General features: G+C 28.2%; 1 protein-coding gene across 3 annotated transcripts in view; it reads left to right on the top strand.

Annotated features, from left to right (window-relative positions):
* The window catches only part of CycD (cyclin D), a 50,293-nt gene that overhangs the window by 18,249 nt on the left and 10,784 nt on the right, over nt 1-21,260 (top strand). For all 3 annotated transcript variants that reach the window (XM_015332036.2, XM_015332037.2, XM_089171692.1), the window contains exon 3: nt 15,974-16,136. In XM_015332036.2, coding sequence (XP_015187522.2) covers nt 15,974-16,136 — 163 coding nt within the window. The remainder of the gene's footprint in view (nt 1-15,973; nt 16,137-21,260) is intronic.

Below are 21,260 nucleotides of genomic sequence, written 5' to 3'. Positions count from 1 at the left end.
ATATGTGTATACATGAATATGCAAGAGTGCATAAATGTATACGCAGATATTTCAGCTGGCAGGGTTTAAGAGAGCCAGAAAAGTAGAAAAAGAGAGAGCAGGTGAGAGCCAGCTGCGTCCTCGTCGTTCTCTTCCTTCCAATTCCCTCCCTTTAGCCTTTCTCTTTCTTCCTTAGCCCTTCCTTGCTTCCTTCCTTCCTTCCTTCCTTCGGGTCCTCAAGCATAAGACCCCTTAGAAGTAAGTAGTGTGTGTAACTGCACCGAGCATTGCCAGCTGCATCTCAAAGTGAGTTAACTTCAAATGTCTTATGTATGAATATGCAACCCTCCACCCTTCACCCTTCACTCTTCACCTACCCTTCACACTCTTTCTATAATACCATCATACTCCCCCATAACTACTAACCACCATCATCGTCATCTTCTTCTTTTTCTTGTGCTTTTTTATTTTTTTGTTTTGTTTTGTTTTGTTTATTGTTGTTTTTGAATTTAAGTTTTTTTTTTGTTTTATTTTTTTGTATTTAATTTTCTATTTATTTATTGTTCTTTTAATTTTATTTATATTTTTGTTTTATTTTGCTTTTAATTTTGTTTTTGTTTTATTTTGTTTTATTTTGTTTTTAATTTTGTTTTCAATTTGGTTTTTTTATTTTTGTTTTATTTTGTTTATAATTTTCTATTTATTTATTGTTCTTTCATTTTTGTTCTATTTGATATTTAATTTTATTTTTATTAATTTTGCTTTTTATTTTATTTTTATTTTTGTTTTATTTGGTTTTTAATTTTTTTTATATTTTTTTGAATTTTGTTTTTTTTGAATTCAGTACGGAAGTCGAAACACGTGCTTCGCGAATTTCTATGAGAGAGAGGGGGGGAGAGAGAGGGGGAGAGAGAAGGAGAGTTAAACAGCATGGATGTGCCCTTCTTCTTCTCAACTTGAAAATAAGGGAGAGCCAGCTGGGAAGCCAAGGTTTTCTTCTTCTCCCTTTCTTCTCCCTTTCTTCTCCCTTTCTTCTCCCTTTCTTTCCCTTTTATTCTTCTCCCTTTCTTTTTCTTTCTTTGCTTGTTCCTTACATGTGTGTGTGTGTAGACGTCTGGGGTTTTTCTTTTTCAAGATTATTGTTATGGTTAAAAAAGAGAAAAAGAGAAACAGAAAGAGAGCAAGAGAAGGGCGGGGGGTGGGAAGGGAAGGTTTAAGGGAAGAAAAAAAAAAAGTTTACGAGCCAAAGTCCTTCCGTTTTCTTCCAGACTTCTATTTAAAAAAAAAAAAAAAAAAAAAAAAAAAAAAACATTGATTTATTTAAATGAATCAGTTGGTCAATGCTTCAAAATGCATAATAACAATATTAATATATTAATTTATTATTTAATATATTAATTAATATTTTATAATATTTTATTAATTTACAATTAAATATATTAATTAATATTTTATAATATTTTATTAATTTATAATTTAATATATTAATATTTAAACCAATAATTATATATATATATATATATATATATATATATATATATATATATATATATATATATTAATTATATAAATATATATAATTAAGTATATAATGTGTAATAATAATTTAAAAAATAGATTATATATATATTTTAATAAATAATAATTGATTCTAAAATTTGAATATATTATTAACATTAACATTAATATTAATATTAATATTAATATTAATATTAATATTAATTCTAAATCACAATAAAAATGAATCCCATCATAATTCACATTCACAAACATTTCAACTCTATTATGTCTAATTAATTAAACACACATCTAATCTCAAAAGATTTTATTTTAATTTTCTTTTATTTTTTATTTTACTGTAAATTTAATAATTAAATCAACAAAAGTGAATAGAAACCTTGAAAACACACAATATTGATGTATAAAATCTTGAAGCATATGATAGCAGTGATCAACATGATCAGAATGATCATGGTGATCATGAACATCATCATCATCATCATCATCATAATCATCGTCATAATGATTCCCATCATCTTGATCATAATCTCTGTAAAAAAAAAAAAAAGCCAAGTGTCATTTATTTTTTCTCTCCCTGTAAAAAGACACAAGACACCAACGATAACCCCAGACACACATATACACACATCATATACACATACACCTGCTTCTTTGCAATTAGTTTCGAGCACGCGATCAGTATGCTGCATGTGCACCTTCATCGCCACCATCACCACCCCACGTGCTTGCACCTTTTCTCTCAACTTCCTTCCAATTTTTACTCATTTCTTATCTTCCGACGTATCTCGATATTTAATTCCGGTTAATTTTTCTCTCTCTCTCTTCCCTCTTTCCTCCCCCTCCCTTTGTTTTCTTTTTTTTTACTCTTCGTTGAAGTGAAAGAAAGAGAGGGGGGAAGTAAAAGTAGGGTGGGAGTGAGTGGGTGTGTGTGTGTTCTTTTTTCTGTTTTGTTGTTTATCGAACAAAATAATCCGAAGGAAGCTGAATTTTTTGGGTTTTTTAATTTTTTTATTTTGGTCGTCTCCCTCTTTGTTTTGGGAGCCCATTTTTTTTTTGTGCGCACGCGTGCGTGAGTGCTTTTTTTTTTGTTTTGTTTCCCCTTGGTGAAATAAAAGTGCAATAAGTTGCGGTATCATGTGTTGCAACCTGTTGCCGATGCAACAGGTGCTGACTTCTGGTTGTTATTTTCTTCCTTTCTTCACTTTCTTTCTTTTTTTCTTTTTTCTTTTTTCTTTTTCTTTTTTCTTTTTCAATTTCCTTCCTATTTCTTTAATACGGAAATTATAAAAACCGATTAGAAATATATATATAAAACCAATAATTACTATGACTAATATAATAACTAACATTAATATATATATATATATTTCTTCTGTGCACATTTTTGTAATTGAACTCCTCCTAAAAGGCTGGACCAATTTTAATGAAATTTTGTGTGTGTCTTCAGGTGGATTCGATAATGGTTTAGCGTTACAATTCGATTCAATTTAAGTTGTTTATTTAATTAATTTTTTATTTATAAATTGTTATACGATAAGTTTATCGATTGAAGTTGACTATATATTAATATATAATATAATTATATATCTATTATTTATGCATATAATTTTTATAATTGATAGCTAACAATAAGATGATAATAATAATAATATTATTTTCATATTTATTTATCATATATTTAATTTATTATATCAAATGATTTATTTATCATATTATTACTCATCATATTTAATTCATTTATCAAACTATTTATTTATCATATTATTACTCATCATATTTAATTCATTATATCAAATTATTTATTTATAATATTTATTCATCATATCAAATTTATTTGTAAACTCGTACCAACTATTAAGACTATGATGAATGACATAAATGAAATTTTCGGTTCCCTTGTATATGTTCATTTGAACAAACTTTAATAAATGTGTGGATATGTATGTGTATTTATGTGAATATGTGTGTGTGTGTGTGTGTGTGTGTGTGTGTGTGTGTCTTCTCACATTTTGGTGAAAACTTTAGAACTCTCCGAAAGTTAGTCTTTGAGATTCACGTTAGATATTTCATTAGAAAGGTGGAACCCGCAGGTGGTCTGGCAAAAAATAATCACACGATTCTTTTCTCTAAGTTACGCAACCATGTTAAAAAAGCGTACTCGAATCCCGTTGCTTTCCTTTTATTTTTTTTTAGGTTAGGTTCGACCATTCATTTCGTAAAAACGTTTATGGGTGTTTTATTTAAAAGAATTCGCCAAGAAACCAAACCTTTTCTTTTTTCTTTCTTCTTTTTCTTTTTATGGCCAAAGCAAAAACCGGAAGTGGCTTTCTTTTTTTTTAACATGAATATTAAAATACTTATGGGAACGAACGGATGGTGTGTATTTGTGTATGTGTGTGTGTGGTACGGGGTCGTCGAAGTGATAAAATTCAAATCGTGGTAAAATGACGAATACGATAGAAGGTGACTTGTCCTCGAGATAAGAGTACAGAATAAGAAAAAAATAAAATAAACCATATTTATGCAAACCTATGGTGATGGTGGTGATGATGGTGTCTCAATTTTGTTAAATGTTACGCCATAAATAACTTCATTTACATTTGATTCTAATTTTGAAAATATTTTAAAACTTTGAAATTATTTTTTCTTTTATTTTTTTTTTTTTTTAATATAAACAAATAGAAAATAACCACCATAGAATTAGAAAATTCATTTGAATTATAAAAATGAGTCATTTGGAAATATTTTCACAAAATTTTTCCTTTCAAATTCTAATTTTTCTGTTAGATGTTTACAAAACGAGAAACGTGACTAAGAAATTGTATGAAATTGTTGTCCTCCCTACCACCATAACTCACCATAACCGACATCAGCATAAATTTCTTTTGCAGAAAGACCGAACGAAATTCGATTAACAATAATGCCGACCGACCTTGTCCTTTTTTTTTTTTTTTTTTTTTTTTTCTTAGAACTCGTCTAATACCTCTTCGTAGATTCCTGACATTACAAAGCGTGCGTGACCATGATCGTTAAGAACCCAAAACCGAAATGTCGGCTTTCTAACAAAGGTATCTTCCTTCTCTTTCTATTCTTTTTCATCTTTTTTTTCGTCACATACAAAAAGAACACTTTGAAATGTAATAGATGATCAAGTTTTCAACTTTTAATCAGTTAAAATACCTTCTTTTTTAAAAGAATTCATTCGAATATTGGAAATAATTAATCTAACCTATAATTTTCTTTTTTTTTTGTAAAAAGTATCCTTAATTCAGACTCATAAAACATTAAATTGGTCTTTTTTCTGTCTCATAGAAAGAAAACTTTGAAATGTAATAGATGATTTGAATTGTAATCAATTGAAATGTTTTGTAAAAGAAATCACCAGTCCGCCATATTGAAAATAATGAATCTGACCTATGTTTTTATTTTGAAAAAAAGTATTCTGAATTTAGATTCATAAAACATTAAAGTGATCCTTTTTTCTGTCTCATAGAAAGAAAACTTTGAAATGTAATAGATGATTTGAATTGTAATCAATTGAAATGCTTTGTAAAAGAAATCACCAGTCCGCCATATTGAAAATAATGAATCTGACCTATGATTTTATTTTGAAAAAAGTATTCTGAATTCAGAATTATGTAAAATTAACATTGGTCTGTTATTTTCTTGCCACATGCAAAGAAAACTTTGAAATGTAACAAACAATCAACTTTTAATCAGTTCAAATATTTTATAAAAGATGTCACCAGTCCGCCATATTGAAAAAAATGAATCTGACAAAGATTTTGTTTTGAAAAAAGTATTCTGAATTCAGAATTATGTAAAATTAACATCGATCTGTTATTTTCTTGCCACATGCCAAGAAAACTTTGATATGTAACAGACAATCAACTTTTAATCAGTTCAAATATTTTATAACAGAAATCACCAGTCCACCATATTGAAAATAATAAATCTAACCTATTAAAGTCTTCTTAATTCAGTATCATGAAAAGTTATTGGATTATTTTTATCTTTCTCTCCTTTTTCTAACACATATGAAGAAAACTTTGAAATGTAACAAACAATCAACTTTTAATCAGTTAAAATACTTCGTAAAATAAACTTTTTGTCCGCCATATTGAAAATAATAAATCTAACCAATAATTTTGTTTCAAAAAAAGGATTCTGAATTCAGAATTATAAAAAATAATAGACTATCAACGTTTAATCAATTAAAATACTTTGTAAAAGAAACTATTCATCCGCCATATTGAAAACAATAAATCTAACCTATAATTTTGTTTCAAAAAGTGTATTTTGAATTCAGAATTATTTCAAATTACACAGATCTGTTATTTTTTTGCCACATGCAAAGAAAACTTTGAAATGTAACAAACCAGCAATTTTTAATCAATTCAAATACTTCGTAAAATATAGCATTTGTCCGCCATATTGAAAACAATGAATCTAACCTATGATTTTGTTTCGAAAAATGTATTCTGAATTCAGAATCATGAAAAATAATAGACGATCAACGTTTAATCAATTTTAAAATACTTTGTAGAAGAAACTATTTATCCGCCATATTGAAAACAATGAATCTAACCTATAATTTTGTTTCAAAAAATGTATTTTGAATTCAAAATCATGAAAAATTACAGAAGTTTTTTATCTATCTATCTCACTTTCATTCATTGCAAGAATCTAATCACAAGTTTCTAAGATATATACACACTTATACATACATAGCTATATATATATATATACATATGTATGTATATTACGTACGCTTTAAACGAAATTTTGCGTAGTAAGTTTTAGAAATAGTTTGACGGTGAGGGCATCGTTTCTATGAGGACGCTGACCGATTCGAGGTCGTTTAACAAACTAGCCTTTCCATGCGAACTTTCGAACTTCTTTTTTTTTTTCGTTTTGCCTAATTAAGAATCTACTTTCAGTATGAAAAGAAAAAAAAAAAAGAAGGAAAAAAAATCAACAGGAATTTCTTAGATCGTAAACATGTAATTTGTTTCTCACGCGAATATATTTTTTTTTTTTCAATCGACTTATTTAATCATCGATGATTTCATCGATTTGATTAAAAATTACAATTCATTATTTTTTATGTACAAATAATTTTTTTATTAATATGATTAACGTCGTATTTGAATACGTACGTCAATTTAATTTCATTTCATTTTATTTTTTTATTTTTTTATTTAAATATTAAATAATAAAATTTCATTGAGAATAATTTTGATCAAAAAAAAAAAAAAAAGAGAGAAAAAAGAAGATTCGTGACACAATCCTTTGATTCAAAGTTATTTAAAAAGTATACGTTTCTTTTTAATCAAAGCCGATACCGCGATTTTTATTATAGGTTAGGTTATTATACTTTCCCATTGCCGATTTGGTAAAGGTTAGACATTAGAAAACCCCCCACAAATGTGTCCAATTACTTTCTAACTCGAAAATTATTAGGCAAGAATTGTTAGAATTTCTCGATAGGTGGCCTTGAACATATTTCCCTATTGTAATTTATCAAATAGAATCGAGTTTATTCATCTCAACTATCTTTCGAAGAATCTAATGTGGGACCACCATTTTCTTCATACTACTTTGATCATAATCATTCCTAAATTGTTTTTTTTTTTATTCTAAATATAATTATCATTATTATTATTATAATTATTATTAATAATAATTCATTTAAATAATAGTTTATTAAAATTCTAGGAAATTTATTACGATCAAAGTGAAATTAAACTAAATGAGAATTAATTAAACTTCTAATTCACGTAGGTACGTCACAATTTTTTTTTTTTATTTAAACAAATATTTAATGAAAATAATAATTAAAAAGAATATTTTAATTCGTAGGTAATTATTTTTGTATTTTTTTTTTTTCTTATAACATTCTTTTGAACTTGAACTTAACGTGGCTTATATATATATATATATTTTTTTTTTTTTTGACTTCATCAACGAAACGAAATAAATTGAAATATCGTATGTATGTGTGTATATGCGTGTGTGCGGGTACCCGCACTTAAGAATAGATTCTACGCATTATTTACGTGCATAAAAACAACTTCTCAGAATTTCTTTTATATATTCCTTTTTTTCATTATTATTATTATTTTTTAAAACGTACGAATTCATTTATTGATCACGTAAAAATGTTCATTACATAATCATTTGGTAATTAAAGTTTATCGATCAAAATTTATGATATTTTTTTTAGAACATAAATAATATTTTACAGTGAGTTGTCAAAAATGTTATTAGAGATTTAAATAAAATTTTGTTGTTATTAAATTATAAACAATAATATAATAAATTTAATATAATATAATACATATTAATTATATATAATTTAAAATTTTAGTTATATATATAATTATATTATTACATATATATAATATAAATAAAAATATATAATATTTATTACAAAATTATTATTAAATTTATTTATAATAAATACTTAATTTAATTTATAATACATTTAATAATTTTTATTTATATTATATATAAAAAATAATTAACTATATATATATTAAGTTAAGTAGTAGTTATATATATATATATTTTTTTTTTCACTGACAAATTGTAAAAGTAAATTTTAGTTAAATGTTATGCACCATAAGAATGAGTAGGAATAAAAAAAAGGTATTTATTTTGTTAAGTGGGTCTTGAAAAGACAGATAGTATTGGTGAGAGGATTCTTCAACTCTTTCGTACACCATGACAACTACCACGACGACATATAGAAAAAGGAACGCCATTGTCCTCTTATGCCGAGCCCTTTTTCCAAGAACTTTGCCTTCCTTTGCGGCAATACATCTGCTCCGGTTACCACCAACATGTGTACATGCGTTTTATATGCCTTTATACATGCATACATACATACATATATATATTTTATAAATAATATTGATATATATTTATATAAATTACGTGTCACGTTGTTTGTCCGCAATGGACTCCTAAACTACTGAACTGATTTTAATCAAATTTTGCACACTGTATGCAGTTTCATCCAACTTGAAAGATAGGATAGTTTATATCTCAATTTATAATCGCAATATTATTTTATTAATCGCGAATTAGTTGTTTATTAACAAAGAGTCATGATTATCTCTATTAGTTCGATAAGATTCTAACAGATGGCGGTATAAGGTAATTCGTTGACTTAAAGACGTTTGTATCGGACTGATTGTGAGCCACAGCAACGCGTGGCGGGGCACCCCTAGTTAAATTATATATTACAGATTATAATGATTATGTGAATTGGGGTGTAAGGGGGTAGACTAGGATGTAGAATTAGACTTAGGGTGTGCATTTTTTATTCACCCTAATACATAAGTCAATCTGATATTTTCTATTAAGTATAAAAATTTGAATGATAAAAAAACTATAACAAATTCTTCCAATACTAAAACACCTTTCGTTTGACTAACATAAAACGTTTATGGTGATTCCATGTTTTAAACATTCATCCATTCTCAAAATTTCTTTTAAAATCTATGCATTAGGTATGGGGGTGGGGTGGTTATGGGGGACATTATGAAAATGAGATATGAATGAGTTATTATTAGATACTTATTGAATAAAATATGATGATTTAATTCGTGTTAAAAGAAATTCGTTGAAGCATGAAAGTTAGAAAGGACAGGTGAGATCTAACAACACAGGTTTTAACGATGAACGAACAGTAAACCTAATTGATAGGCAGGGTAACCACTGGAAAACTAGACCTACTTTACAGGTCATTCATTCTTATTCTTGCGGTCTCTTTATTGACCGGTTACAATCGATTGATCCACCAGCAAAGGAGGGGGGTGTTAATAAAGAAAAAAAGAAACCAAAAAAATTAAAGGCTTTTATAATTTAACACACAATTAATTTTAATATTTTTTTATTTAAAATTTAATTAAACATTGTCATAATTAGCAATACTAACAAATACATAACCTAACAAATGTTATTTTTCAATGTTTTAATATAAATTTGAAGCAAATTAAATAATATAAGCAAGATTTCTAAAAAAAAAAACACACAATATTTTCTTAAAACACTCAATAAAAATGTAAAAAAACAAACATAACCTATAACCTATAAATTAATCAACATTTTTTTAATTTAAAATTAATTTAATCATTGTCACATAATCATCGATACTAATCTAACCTAAAAAGTTGCAATCTTTCAATATTTTAACATAAATTTACAACCAATCAAACAATATAACCACTGTTTCTAAAAAAGACACAATATTTTTTTAAAACACTCAATAAAAATGTCCAAAAAACAAACATAACCTATAACCTAACACTAATCAACATTTTTCAATATAAAATTAAATTAATATTGCTACAAAATCACCTATACAAACATTACAATTGCAATCTTTCATATTATATCACAAAAATAAATAACTAATCAAATAAAACAACTAATTATAAATAAACAAACAAAAAATAGAAAAATGAAGGGAACTAATAGGTTAGAAAAAAACATAAAATAAAATTTAAAAAAAAAAAAAAGCAAAATAAATAAAGAGGAGGATTAGTTTTCCGGTCGAAGGTTTCTTATGAACGAAAAAGGAAGATGAGAAGGAGGAGGAGGAGGTGGAGGAAGAAGAGGAGGAGGGTTCTCTGGTAATCCGAGCAGATGTATCCCGCAAAAGACTGTGTTCCTGGAATTAAATTCGAGTCCTTCATTCTCTCATTCTCTCTTAACTCATCTCCTGGTTCCTACCAAGTTCTCTTTCTCGACCCACTACTACCACCACTTTCCTCCCACTCACTCTCTTTTTCTTCACAAACCCAGTGTCTCAAAAGAAACAGAATATTACAACACTCAGATATTACTAAAAAGTTACATCACAAAAACCAAATGATGATTTTGAAAATAAAAAATAATTTATCATCTTATTCTTTATTTTTTAACTTTCTTACACTCTTTTTATTTGTTTAAACAAATACTACGTTTTTGTAAAACGTTTTTAAATTTTTCTCAAACCATGGTTGTCTTTGGTACACAAATATATCATTGTGTTTATTTAATTTTCATAAATAAGCAATCTTAATCTAAAAAAACTCGTAATAAAACCTAAAAAAGTCGATCGTAGCGACACACAGCGGCAGTACTCACTTTCAAAATGAAGGATTACAGTTTAACTGGTTAACAGATAGATAAAAACATTGTTTCTATCATTTTTTTATATATCAAATATAATCTTTTTTATTAGAATTCATTTTATCCTCATAAATGAACAATCTTAACCTCAAAAACATTTTTTATCTTTTGTTTCGTACTTGTAAATCGTGTTAGTTGCAATTTTTTTTTATCGTAGAACAACGAAGAGGGTTCCCAGATTGAGAGAGTACGCCACTGGTGGGCGAGGAATGTGCGGACGGTGATTCTGGTTTTTCTTGCCCAGTTATGCCAAGAGAGAAATGATTCTTTATACCCTTTGTACTTTATTTTTGGGCCACGGAATGGTAAACACCTTGCTCACAGAGGCGCCGCCCGTTCTCTTCCTTCAATAACCTTTCCCTACAACCTTCTCTAAGTTTTACCTGCTTCTGACATTTTGGATTTTATCGAACTGAAAATTTCCTTAGAATGGGGATGATTTGAAAAAAGCAAAACGAAAATCCATGGCAACGGCAACGAAACGATGAAACGGTGAAACTGTTACGGTACTAAAAAGAGAAAAAGAGACAAACATATGCACATCTATAGGATTTAGCCTAAGAAAGAATGAGATAGAAGACAGTATGCATTTGTTTCTTATTATCTCTGTCTCCTCTTTATGCGGTGCTTCGTAATCCCCACTCCTGGCTACTAAGTATTGTAAATGTGTGTGTTTGTGTGCAACTGCATACTACGAAACGTAGACTCATATTAACTCAATTTCACACATTTAAAAATATAAGTTAGTTCTTAAACTGGCCGCTAGATTATCCACGTTTCTCACAAGCAAAGCTGTTTTTATTTTACTCGTGTGTGTATTGGTAATCAGATGTTAACGATCCTCCCTTTGTATACGTGTAAGTGTGTGTTTGTTATTCCAAATGTAAAATACATTGAAACGAAAGAGATTATTTCGTGTGAGAGACGAGAACGGTTGGTTTGGTTTGGTTGGTCTGTTGGTCCTCTTCCTGCTCGATAAATCTTCTCTTCTCAAAGGAAAAGAGAAAGAGAAACTCGGAAATCATCCTTGGGAATCGAATCTCGACCTACCAAAGGACGAGGAGGAGAAGGACGAGAAGAAGGAGGACTGGACTTCTCTTTTTTTTCATCTGCACTGTGTTCAAACACGCATCGTTACTACCTGCCTTCCGAGAAGAAACACAACCCTCCACCCTCCTCTTCGTTTAATTTCGTTTTGCAATATGAGTTGTAACTCTGAAAAAAAAAAGTGAACTAATTGAATTGTAATACAACGCCATCTATTGAAAATTTACAGAACCTAAAGGCTTAAATAAAATGTTGATTTAATATAATTCTAAATTAATTATAATAACACACAAAATAATACCACAATTACAATTAAATAAATAAAATAGAAAAAGTAAGGTTATGTCTGTTTGTTATTGCAAAAAAAACAAAAAAAAACCGATGTTCATATGTTAATAAAATTCGGTGAAAGTTCATTAACGAGACATTTTTTTAAATTTTAATTTTATTTTTTTAGGTTATAATATTATAATAATATAATAATATACTTTCTTTCGTAAGATCATTTCTCTTTCTCTTTATCTGGTTTTATATTTTTTTTAATCGTTACACTATGTGAGTACCACCTGTCGTACTCTCTCAGTACCACCGATTCCACAGGTGACATCTGGAAAATGAGCGAATGTTAAGCACAGAAGGCAGGCAGCGTGAAAATGAAACGTAGGACAAGGGTGGAAATATTGTTGTTATTTTACGTACCACGCGGATCCGGCATGTGTAATTAGAAACGTAATTATGGTCGCCGGTAATTTAACCCGATTATCATTTCGTGATATCTTCAGGTAGGATCGATTCGTCGTTTATTATGAGTATAATAATATGCGTCATTATCATTTACAAAAAGAGACTACCATCGAAAGTAGAAAGCTGACGCAATTACCAGCGCCATCTTTGTACAAAATTAAGGAATATTTTGTTTTATTATTTGTTCATAATATTCGTAAATGTTTGTACATATAAATTATTTAATTATTATTTGATATATAATATTTAATTATTTATGATCGGATTAATGAAATCAGTGATTTGCAGTTTTAACTTTCGTTTTACTGAAAGAAAATTGGCGCCAAAATTGAAAGAAAATGGCGCAGAAATCACTCGCCATCTTTAAACGAAATCAACGAACTATTTGTTTTATTTTATTATTTAATTTATTAATTAATTTATAATCGGATAATTGGAAAAAATAATTTAAAGTTTTAATTTTCGTTTTATTGCAAGAAAATTGGCGCCAAAATCACTCGCCATCTTTAAACGAAACCAACGAACTATTTGTTTTATTATTATTTAATTTATTAATTAATTTATGATCGAAATAATCAAAAAAAGTAATTTAAAGTATTAATTTTCACTTTAGCGAAAGAAAATTGGCGCCAAAATCACTCGCCATCTTTAAAGGAAATCAATAAACTATTTGTTTTATTATTCGCGTGTAATTTTCTATTCATAATTTTTGTAAACGTGTTTGCACACATATAAATATTTAATTTATTTAATAATTTATGAGAAGAATAATGAAAAAAATAATGTAAACTTTTAACTTCCGTTTTAAAGGGAGAGTTAAGTTTCTCCCACGATCCTTTTCATCATCCACAGTGATTTCCGTTTTGCACAAGGAAGAAAGGTCGCAAACAGGGATGGTAAAAAGTGAGAGTGAGAGTGAGAAAGAGAGAGAATAATGTGCGAAGTATTTTTTTTTTTTTTTTTTTTTTTTTTTTGAGAAACGGGATATGAGAAGGCAGGTGTGAGTTGGGCGAATACTGTCACATAAATAGGTTCCAGAAAGGGTGACGGGGTTATGCGATAACAGTAATAATACCTATAGAAAGGGTACACCTAAACTAAAATAGGTATGAGTAGTCTATGCAAGAGTACAATAATAAATTTTGTGAACCTTTTTTTTATTAAATTCCACCCCTTTCTGCACTTTCATCTTGGGAACATTTATTTGGTTATTATATTTACAGAAATGGGTTTCAATCCAAATCAAATATTTTTTCAGGTCATTCAAAACCTAAATCAAAATTATTTTTATTATTTTTCTCAAACCTTTTAATTTATCAAATTATAAAACCCTGAAGCAACTCTGACGCAACCCAATTTGTTCTTAAAAATATCAAATGAAAAATAGAAAAATTAATTTGAAATAAATGGTAGAATATTATTTATAATAATTTTGTGTGTATGGGTGTGTGTGTGTGTAGTTGTGGTTGTTTTCTTTACATATTAAAAAACCTCGTGAGTAAAATTGATAGTAAAAATGAAGTGGCGTACAACTCATGCTTCTTTGTTTCATTCACCGGTTACGACGAGTTGCGTTACGTTTCTCGTACTACGCATTTATTCACATACACACTCGCATACTAACACACATGAGGAAACGAGCACGCATGCGCACTCGAGCGCGAAACCCCGACGACCAAGGATGACGATGATGGTCCCGATTAAAATGCGAAAGGAAAAAAAAAATGAAAGAGAAACTTTTACTACACCAAGTAGTGTTGTTGTTTCCCCCACTACTTTTCTTTCAATGTCTCATACAATTTTTTTTTAAATAAAAAAGAGTTATTGCATTGACTCATACGGTTGACTTATACTATTTGATAATCGATTTGAAAAATCATCGTAAATTATTAAAAATATTTTATTATATTAAAATTAATTTAAAATTTATTAAAAATTAAATTATTTATATATTAAAAATATAATAAATTAATAATTATTTTATATATTTTTTAATTAGAGAATTTGGTTGCTAAAAAAATTTTAATTTTTAAAGATGGAAAACTTATTTCTTGAAATAAATTGATTTTTTTCAGGTTAGGCTCAAAACTTTCCGACAAACCAGCGTATAATATTTATTTAAATAATCGTAAATTGATAGAAATTGTTTATACAAGGATTAGTTGTTTAAAAATTTAAATTTTCAAAAATATAAAATTTATTTTTTGAAATAAATTGATTTGTTTCAGGTTAAGCTTAAAACTTTTCAACCCTACCACGTATATTGCAATATAATATTTATTTAAATAATTGTAAATAGATAGAAAATTTTTATATAAGGTTCGGTTGTTTAAAAATTTAAATTTTCAAAAATACAAAATTTATTTTTTGAAATAAATTGATTTTTTTCAGGTTAAGCTTAAAACTTTTCAACCCAACCATGTATATTAAGATATAATATTTATTTAAATAATCGTAAATGAATAGAAAACTTTTCTACGATGATTAATTGTTTAAAAATTTAAACTTTTAATAAATAAAAAATATATTGTTTAAATAAATAACATTTCTATAGGTTAGGCTCAGAACTTTTCAACCCAACCACGTATAAGACATTGAAACATTAGTTACAAAACGATTTCATTTAATTTAAAATGAAATTCAAATGAGATGATTATTTTAAAAGGAAGGTCACAACGTGACGAGGTCGTATCGCGTATTGAACGTAAAAAAAAAAAAATAAAAGAAAGATGAATTATGACGTCATTGACACGTGTATTTTTTTTTTGACACAAATTCGTGTATAGAAAATAGACATAAATATTCAAATGAACGAACAAAATGTAAAGTATAAAAATTGAATTTAATTGCAATTTCATCGTGGTGTTTACGATAATTATAAAAACGTGAAATACAAAAAATAAAAAACAAGAAAGAAAGAAAGACTGAAAATGATGACTAAAGAGTTAATGTTCAAGGACACTACGTAGTACTAGCGTAGTACTCGAAGTCTCGTGTAATTTCACGCTTGAGGTACGACATAGTACTACGGTACTACTTACTATACTACGAGAAACTTACGCGAACGGATGTGCCGTATCCGTGCCGTATCCGTCCCGTATCCGTCCGCGTGTTCGTGCCTATTAACCGAGGAAGATCGTAACTTTCAAGAATATACATTTTCGATAGCCATCTATTCTCAAGAATCATTTCTTCAAACATTCCCATCAAAAATCCCCCCTAACCTCCATTTATAGTATTAATCAAAACAACAACTTATTATTTGAATCGTACTGTTCAATTTACTTTCTTTAACCTTACATTTTTATTCGTTAAAAATATTTATAAAAATAATCAAATATTAAAATATAATAATAATTAAATTTGGAATACCCTTCCCCCTCTACTTTATTCACACATACACACGTAAAGAAAATGGGTAAATGGGATTGATGCAAATTCTTCCATTTTATTAAATTTAATTTTATTTAATTTACATTTTTTATTTCTTTTTTTGCAGAGGTGGGAACAGCTAGTGGTTTCAAAATTAAAGTGGGAACTATCAGCAGTGACGCCTAGTGACTTTCTGGTACACATTCTTACCAGATTACGTCTACCATATAAATGGGATAGCGTGATGGTCATGAGGCATGCACAAACCTTCATATCCTTAAGTGCGAGAGGTAAATATATTAATTAATTATTATAATTTATAATAACTTTAGGGTGAACCAAATGTTCGTATATTTTTTAATATTAATATTTCGAAAAAATAAATTTTTACAAAAAACAATCCAGTATACAGTTTATTACACAATTTATAATACAATAAACCTTCGAACTTTTCATTCACCCTAATAATAATAATAATAATGATCAACTATAGTTAAAATGTGTGAAATATTTGTCCAATTTGAAATCTATTGACGTTTATCTATCGTCATAATTTTATATTGATGATTTTAGGTTATGATTTGATTTTATAACTAGCTTATAATTGGTTAGGTTGTAATTGGTTTCGATAAATATACAACAAAATTCTTCAATATTTTACGAGAAACCTTGATGCAACCCTTATCTGTTGATATTATTTTATATTGACGATTCTAGGTTATAATTTGGTTATAACTAGGTTATAATTGGTTAGGTTATTATTCGATTATAACTAGGTTCTAATTGGTTTTGATAAATATGCAACAAAATTCTTCAATATTTTACGAGAAACCTTGATGCAACCCTTATCTGTTGATATTATTTTACATTGACGATTCTAGGTTATAACTAGGTTATAATTGGTTTTGATAAATATACAACAAAATTCTTCAATATTTTACGAGAAACCTTGATGCAACCCTTATCTGTTGATATTATTTTATATTGATAATTCTAGGTTAGAATTTGGTTATAACTAGGTTATAATTGGTTAGGTTATTATTCGATTATAACTAGGTTCTAATTGGTTTTGATAAATATGCAACAAAATTCTTCCATATTTTACAAAATTATTTATTAATTATTTTTTTAATTAATATATTACAAATATAATATTAATTAATAATAAAATTATTTATCATCGGCATATATTTCGTCTTGTCACTTCCCACGTGACTTACGACTTAAGTCAGGTTAAGAATTATAATTCGTCATTAATATATTTGTAATATATTATTTCAAAATAAAATTATTGATATCAACGATATATATTTTTGTCTTGTCACTTCTCACGTGACTTACGACGTAAGTCAAGTTAAGAATTATAATTCATCATTGAAACAATTAAATTAATCAATATCTGAAAGAAATAATAATGTAAAAAAACATGTTCAATTATTTGGAATAATATTATAATACTGAAAATAATTAAGAAACTGTTTTTTTTTATTGTCTTTCGACAAAATATATTATTAAAGTTTTTCATTGATCGGTAAAATCGTGACGCACGATGAACAACAAAGGAATTTTATCATTATCGTTAAACACACTCATCCTTTCTCTCTCTTGGTAAACGAACGCACACCGTCAGACATTTTGATCGTGAGAAAGGAGAAGGTAACGATCGTAGGAAATTCATTTAAAGGACGTTAAAGGTCCGATCACGTCGAGGGATGAACGCCGAGTTACGTCCGTGGAATTCGTCGTGGAATTTTTTTTTTCTTTTTTTTTTTTAATTCGACTTTTTTTTGTACCTTCTTACCTTCATACTCCTCCCTTCTGGGTCCCACTTCGTCCCTCGTCGCGATTCTTAGACCCCCTCCCTCATTCCAGGGGTGGGATGGTGGGATCCCACCTCACCTTATCTCGCCCTCTTCGTCACCTGTAATTCGCCGTCCCTTCGAAGGAGAGACCTCTATAAAACGATCGATCGTATTGCTTCCACGTATTAGGAAAACATCAGGGGATTTTACTTCTCAACGACTACAGTTTCTCTTGAACCCTTTTTTCTTCTTCTTCTTCTTCTTCTTCTTCTAATTTATTTTTTTTTGGTTATTCTTTGGCATACCAAAAAAGAAAACTTGTATTTGAAGTAATTGTTGATAGGAAATATATTTGTAAGGTTTTTATGGTGATCTAAAATTAATTTTATTAACACTAAATATACCAGACCAGTCATTTTGACTAGTGGGGCCATTTTTAATTCAAAATGTCTACTTCATGTAACATTAGAGTTTTGTAAATAATTAAGCGTTTTGTTATTTAAAAATATCTATAAATTCATTTATCTATTAAAATTATTATTGTTAAATATTTTTTGTTATTTTTTTAAGAGTAAACAAAGACTGGAAGCAAAGCTTAAAAAGCATTTTTTTTATACATCCAGTCATTTTGACTAGTGTGGTAGAAATAGGTATACTGAAAATGGTGGTATATCTAGTGTTAATTAATTTTCATTCTGTTTTGTATAATAATTATTATTTTTAATATAATAATTTGATATATAATAGTAATTATAGGTAAAAAATGGTATATATAGGATTTTTATGGTGATCTAACCTAAAACAAATTTCATTTATTACTTTTAATACTATTTTCTGTATTAATTATTATTTTCATTATAACAATAGTACATATACAAAATAATTGTAGTTAGGAAATGTTATATATAAGATTTTTATGCTGACCTAACCTAAAACAAATTTTATACATTACTTCTAATATTATTTCCTGTATTAATTATTATTTTCATTATTATAATAGTATACAAAGTAATTGTAGATAGCAAATGTTATATATAGAATTATTATGCTGACCTAACCTAAAACAAACTTCATTCATAACTTCTAAATATTATTTTAATTAGTATTTGCATTATTGATCAATTGTGTCATTACTTCATACATGCATTTAAAATACTACACCCTAATTTAAATAAAAATATAGGTAACCAAATTATAATAATCAAAATACGAACCTAACCTATCAATATAATCCATACAATATCTCTCTTACAATATAAAACCAAAACCAAAAACCAAAAACAAAAAGAAAAATAAAGAATTATAGGAATCCCGTTGTTCTCGCGAAAAGGAAATCGATGGATCAGATCCAGGGAGAATCAGAGAAGATCTTTAAATGCCTGAACGTGTCTCATGAACTCGTTTCATTTCTCTCTCTCTCTCTCTCTCTCTCCTCTTTCAGTCTTTCATTCTTATTGGATGCCAATAGAGGAACGTGTAGCAGGCAACAGGAAAGTACACAGGATTCAACACACACACACACACAAATACACTCACTTACTCACACATATACAAATACACTGACTCACTCACTCACACAAAAATACACTCTCTCACACTCAGATACATTCACTCATACGAAAATACACTCATACACATAGATACATACATCACACATACTATACTACACACAAAAATACATACATCACACATACTACACATACATAAAAATACATGCATCATATTTACTGTACATACTATACATGCATTACAGATACAAGAAATACATAGATATATAGATTACATGAACTGATACACAGACACATTGATGTTGGGAGTATGAGAAGGGGTTGGTCCCTGGGTTAGCCGGTTGTTATTACAGAGGCTCTCTGGTAGCAAAGAGAGCTCACGCAAAAAGGTAGGACCTTCGTCCTTCGTCCTTGTCTGGCCGGTTGGTCCAGTCGAAGCGCGTGGCCGAAGCCGTTCGTTCGAACGTTGTTTCAAAGAGAAGACGCGTTCAAAGATACCACGTTTAAACCGAGAGCAAAAGCTTACTCTACACACACGCGTCTACACCGCGTGTCCCTGACGGGAAAAGGAACACGAACGACAACTACGACAACCAAGACGACGACGTGTTGTCCACTTCGTCGAGTTCGAGGCCTTTCGTTTCTCACGAACCAAACTAGGTAGTCGTAAATAAGAGAAAGAGAGTACACCTATATAAAAAAAAAAAAAAAGAAATGAAAAGAAAAAGAAAGAGAAGGATATTCTTTCTTGGTCCAGAAAAACGAGTATGAACCTTTCTTCCCCTCCTTCTATCTACCCCCCCTTTCCTCTTTTTTTATTGGTTCTATCTCTAACTTAAGTGTTTCTTTATTATTCTCTTTTCATTTCTAATTCTTTTATTTCTTTTATTTTATTTTTTTTTTTTGGCCCAGTAATGTAATTGCAAGACCACGTTTCAAATTTTTATACAGTAGTGTATATATATATAGGTGAAATTTGACCTATATTTAATAACAAAAATATGGAATACAAAATTAGAAATAAAAGTTTACATTTAGTTAGGATTACTATAATATTTATTATATTTATTATATTTTTTTTTCATACTTTTTTTTATACAGTAAAAAAATATATAAAAAGTAAGGTTAGTTATGTCATATGTAAATTTGAAAAAATATCGAAACAATTGAATTGTGACACAGTGTCATCTATTGAAAAGTTACAGAACCTAGAAGCTTTGATAAAATATTGATTTACTATGATTCTAAATTATTATAGTAAATTATAACAACGCACAAAATAATACCACGAAAAAATATAAAAAGTTAGGTTAGTTGAGATGTTATATGTAAACCTAAAAAAAAACCTGAAAAAATTGAATTACAATATGGCACTATTCATCAAAAACTTACAGAACTTAGAAACTTAGATAAAATATTGATTTAATATAATTCTAACCTATTATAATAAATTATAACATACAAAATAATACCACAATTACAATAAAATACATAAAATAATAATACAGTGAAAAAATATATAAAAAGTACGGTTAGTTTATGTCATATGAAAACCTAAAAAAAAACCTGAAAAATTATTGAATCACAATACTGCGCTATCTGTTGAATATTTAAAGAACCTAGAGTCTTAGATAACTTATCAATAACAAATCTTTATAAAATACAAAATAAGAATGACAAAAAAAGTTAGAAATAGGATGATAGACAAATAGAGAATAGATTAAACTTTAGAAATAAAAATAAAGATGATTGTATGTCAAGAAAAACAGGAAAGAGGGGAGGGGGAAGAATCAAAGGACAGGAGTGGACTCATTCTTGTTGCTTCGAGGCAAGTAAGGTTAACCAAAGTGGTATGGAGGGATGTTAAGAGTATCTATCTGTCTGTCTCACTTTCTCTTATTCTTTTCTTTCTTTCTTTCTTTCTTTCTCTTCTTTCTTATGCAAAGCTGACCACACACAGTGCATCTTGGTGCAAGCCGTGAGAGACCATGTACCCAAGAAAGAAAGATCTTTGAACAAGTTATGATTATTTTACTAATATTCTCTAACAATTCAATACACAATTCACATACACACACACAAACAGACAGACAGACTCACACGT

This window comes from Polistes dominula, unplaced genomic scaffold (assembly GCF_049000335.1).
Source record: "Polistes dominula isolate Pdom_NZ unplaced genomic scaffold, Pdom_raw_medaka contig_84, whole genome shotgun sequence".
Taxonomy (NCBI): Eukaryota; Metazoa; Arthropoda; class Insecta; order Hymenoptera; family Vespidae; genus Polistes; species Polistes dominula.
This window is presented reverse-complemented; position numbering and strand designations above follow the sequence as displayed.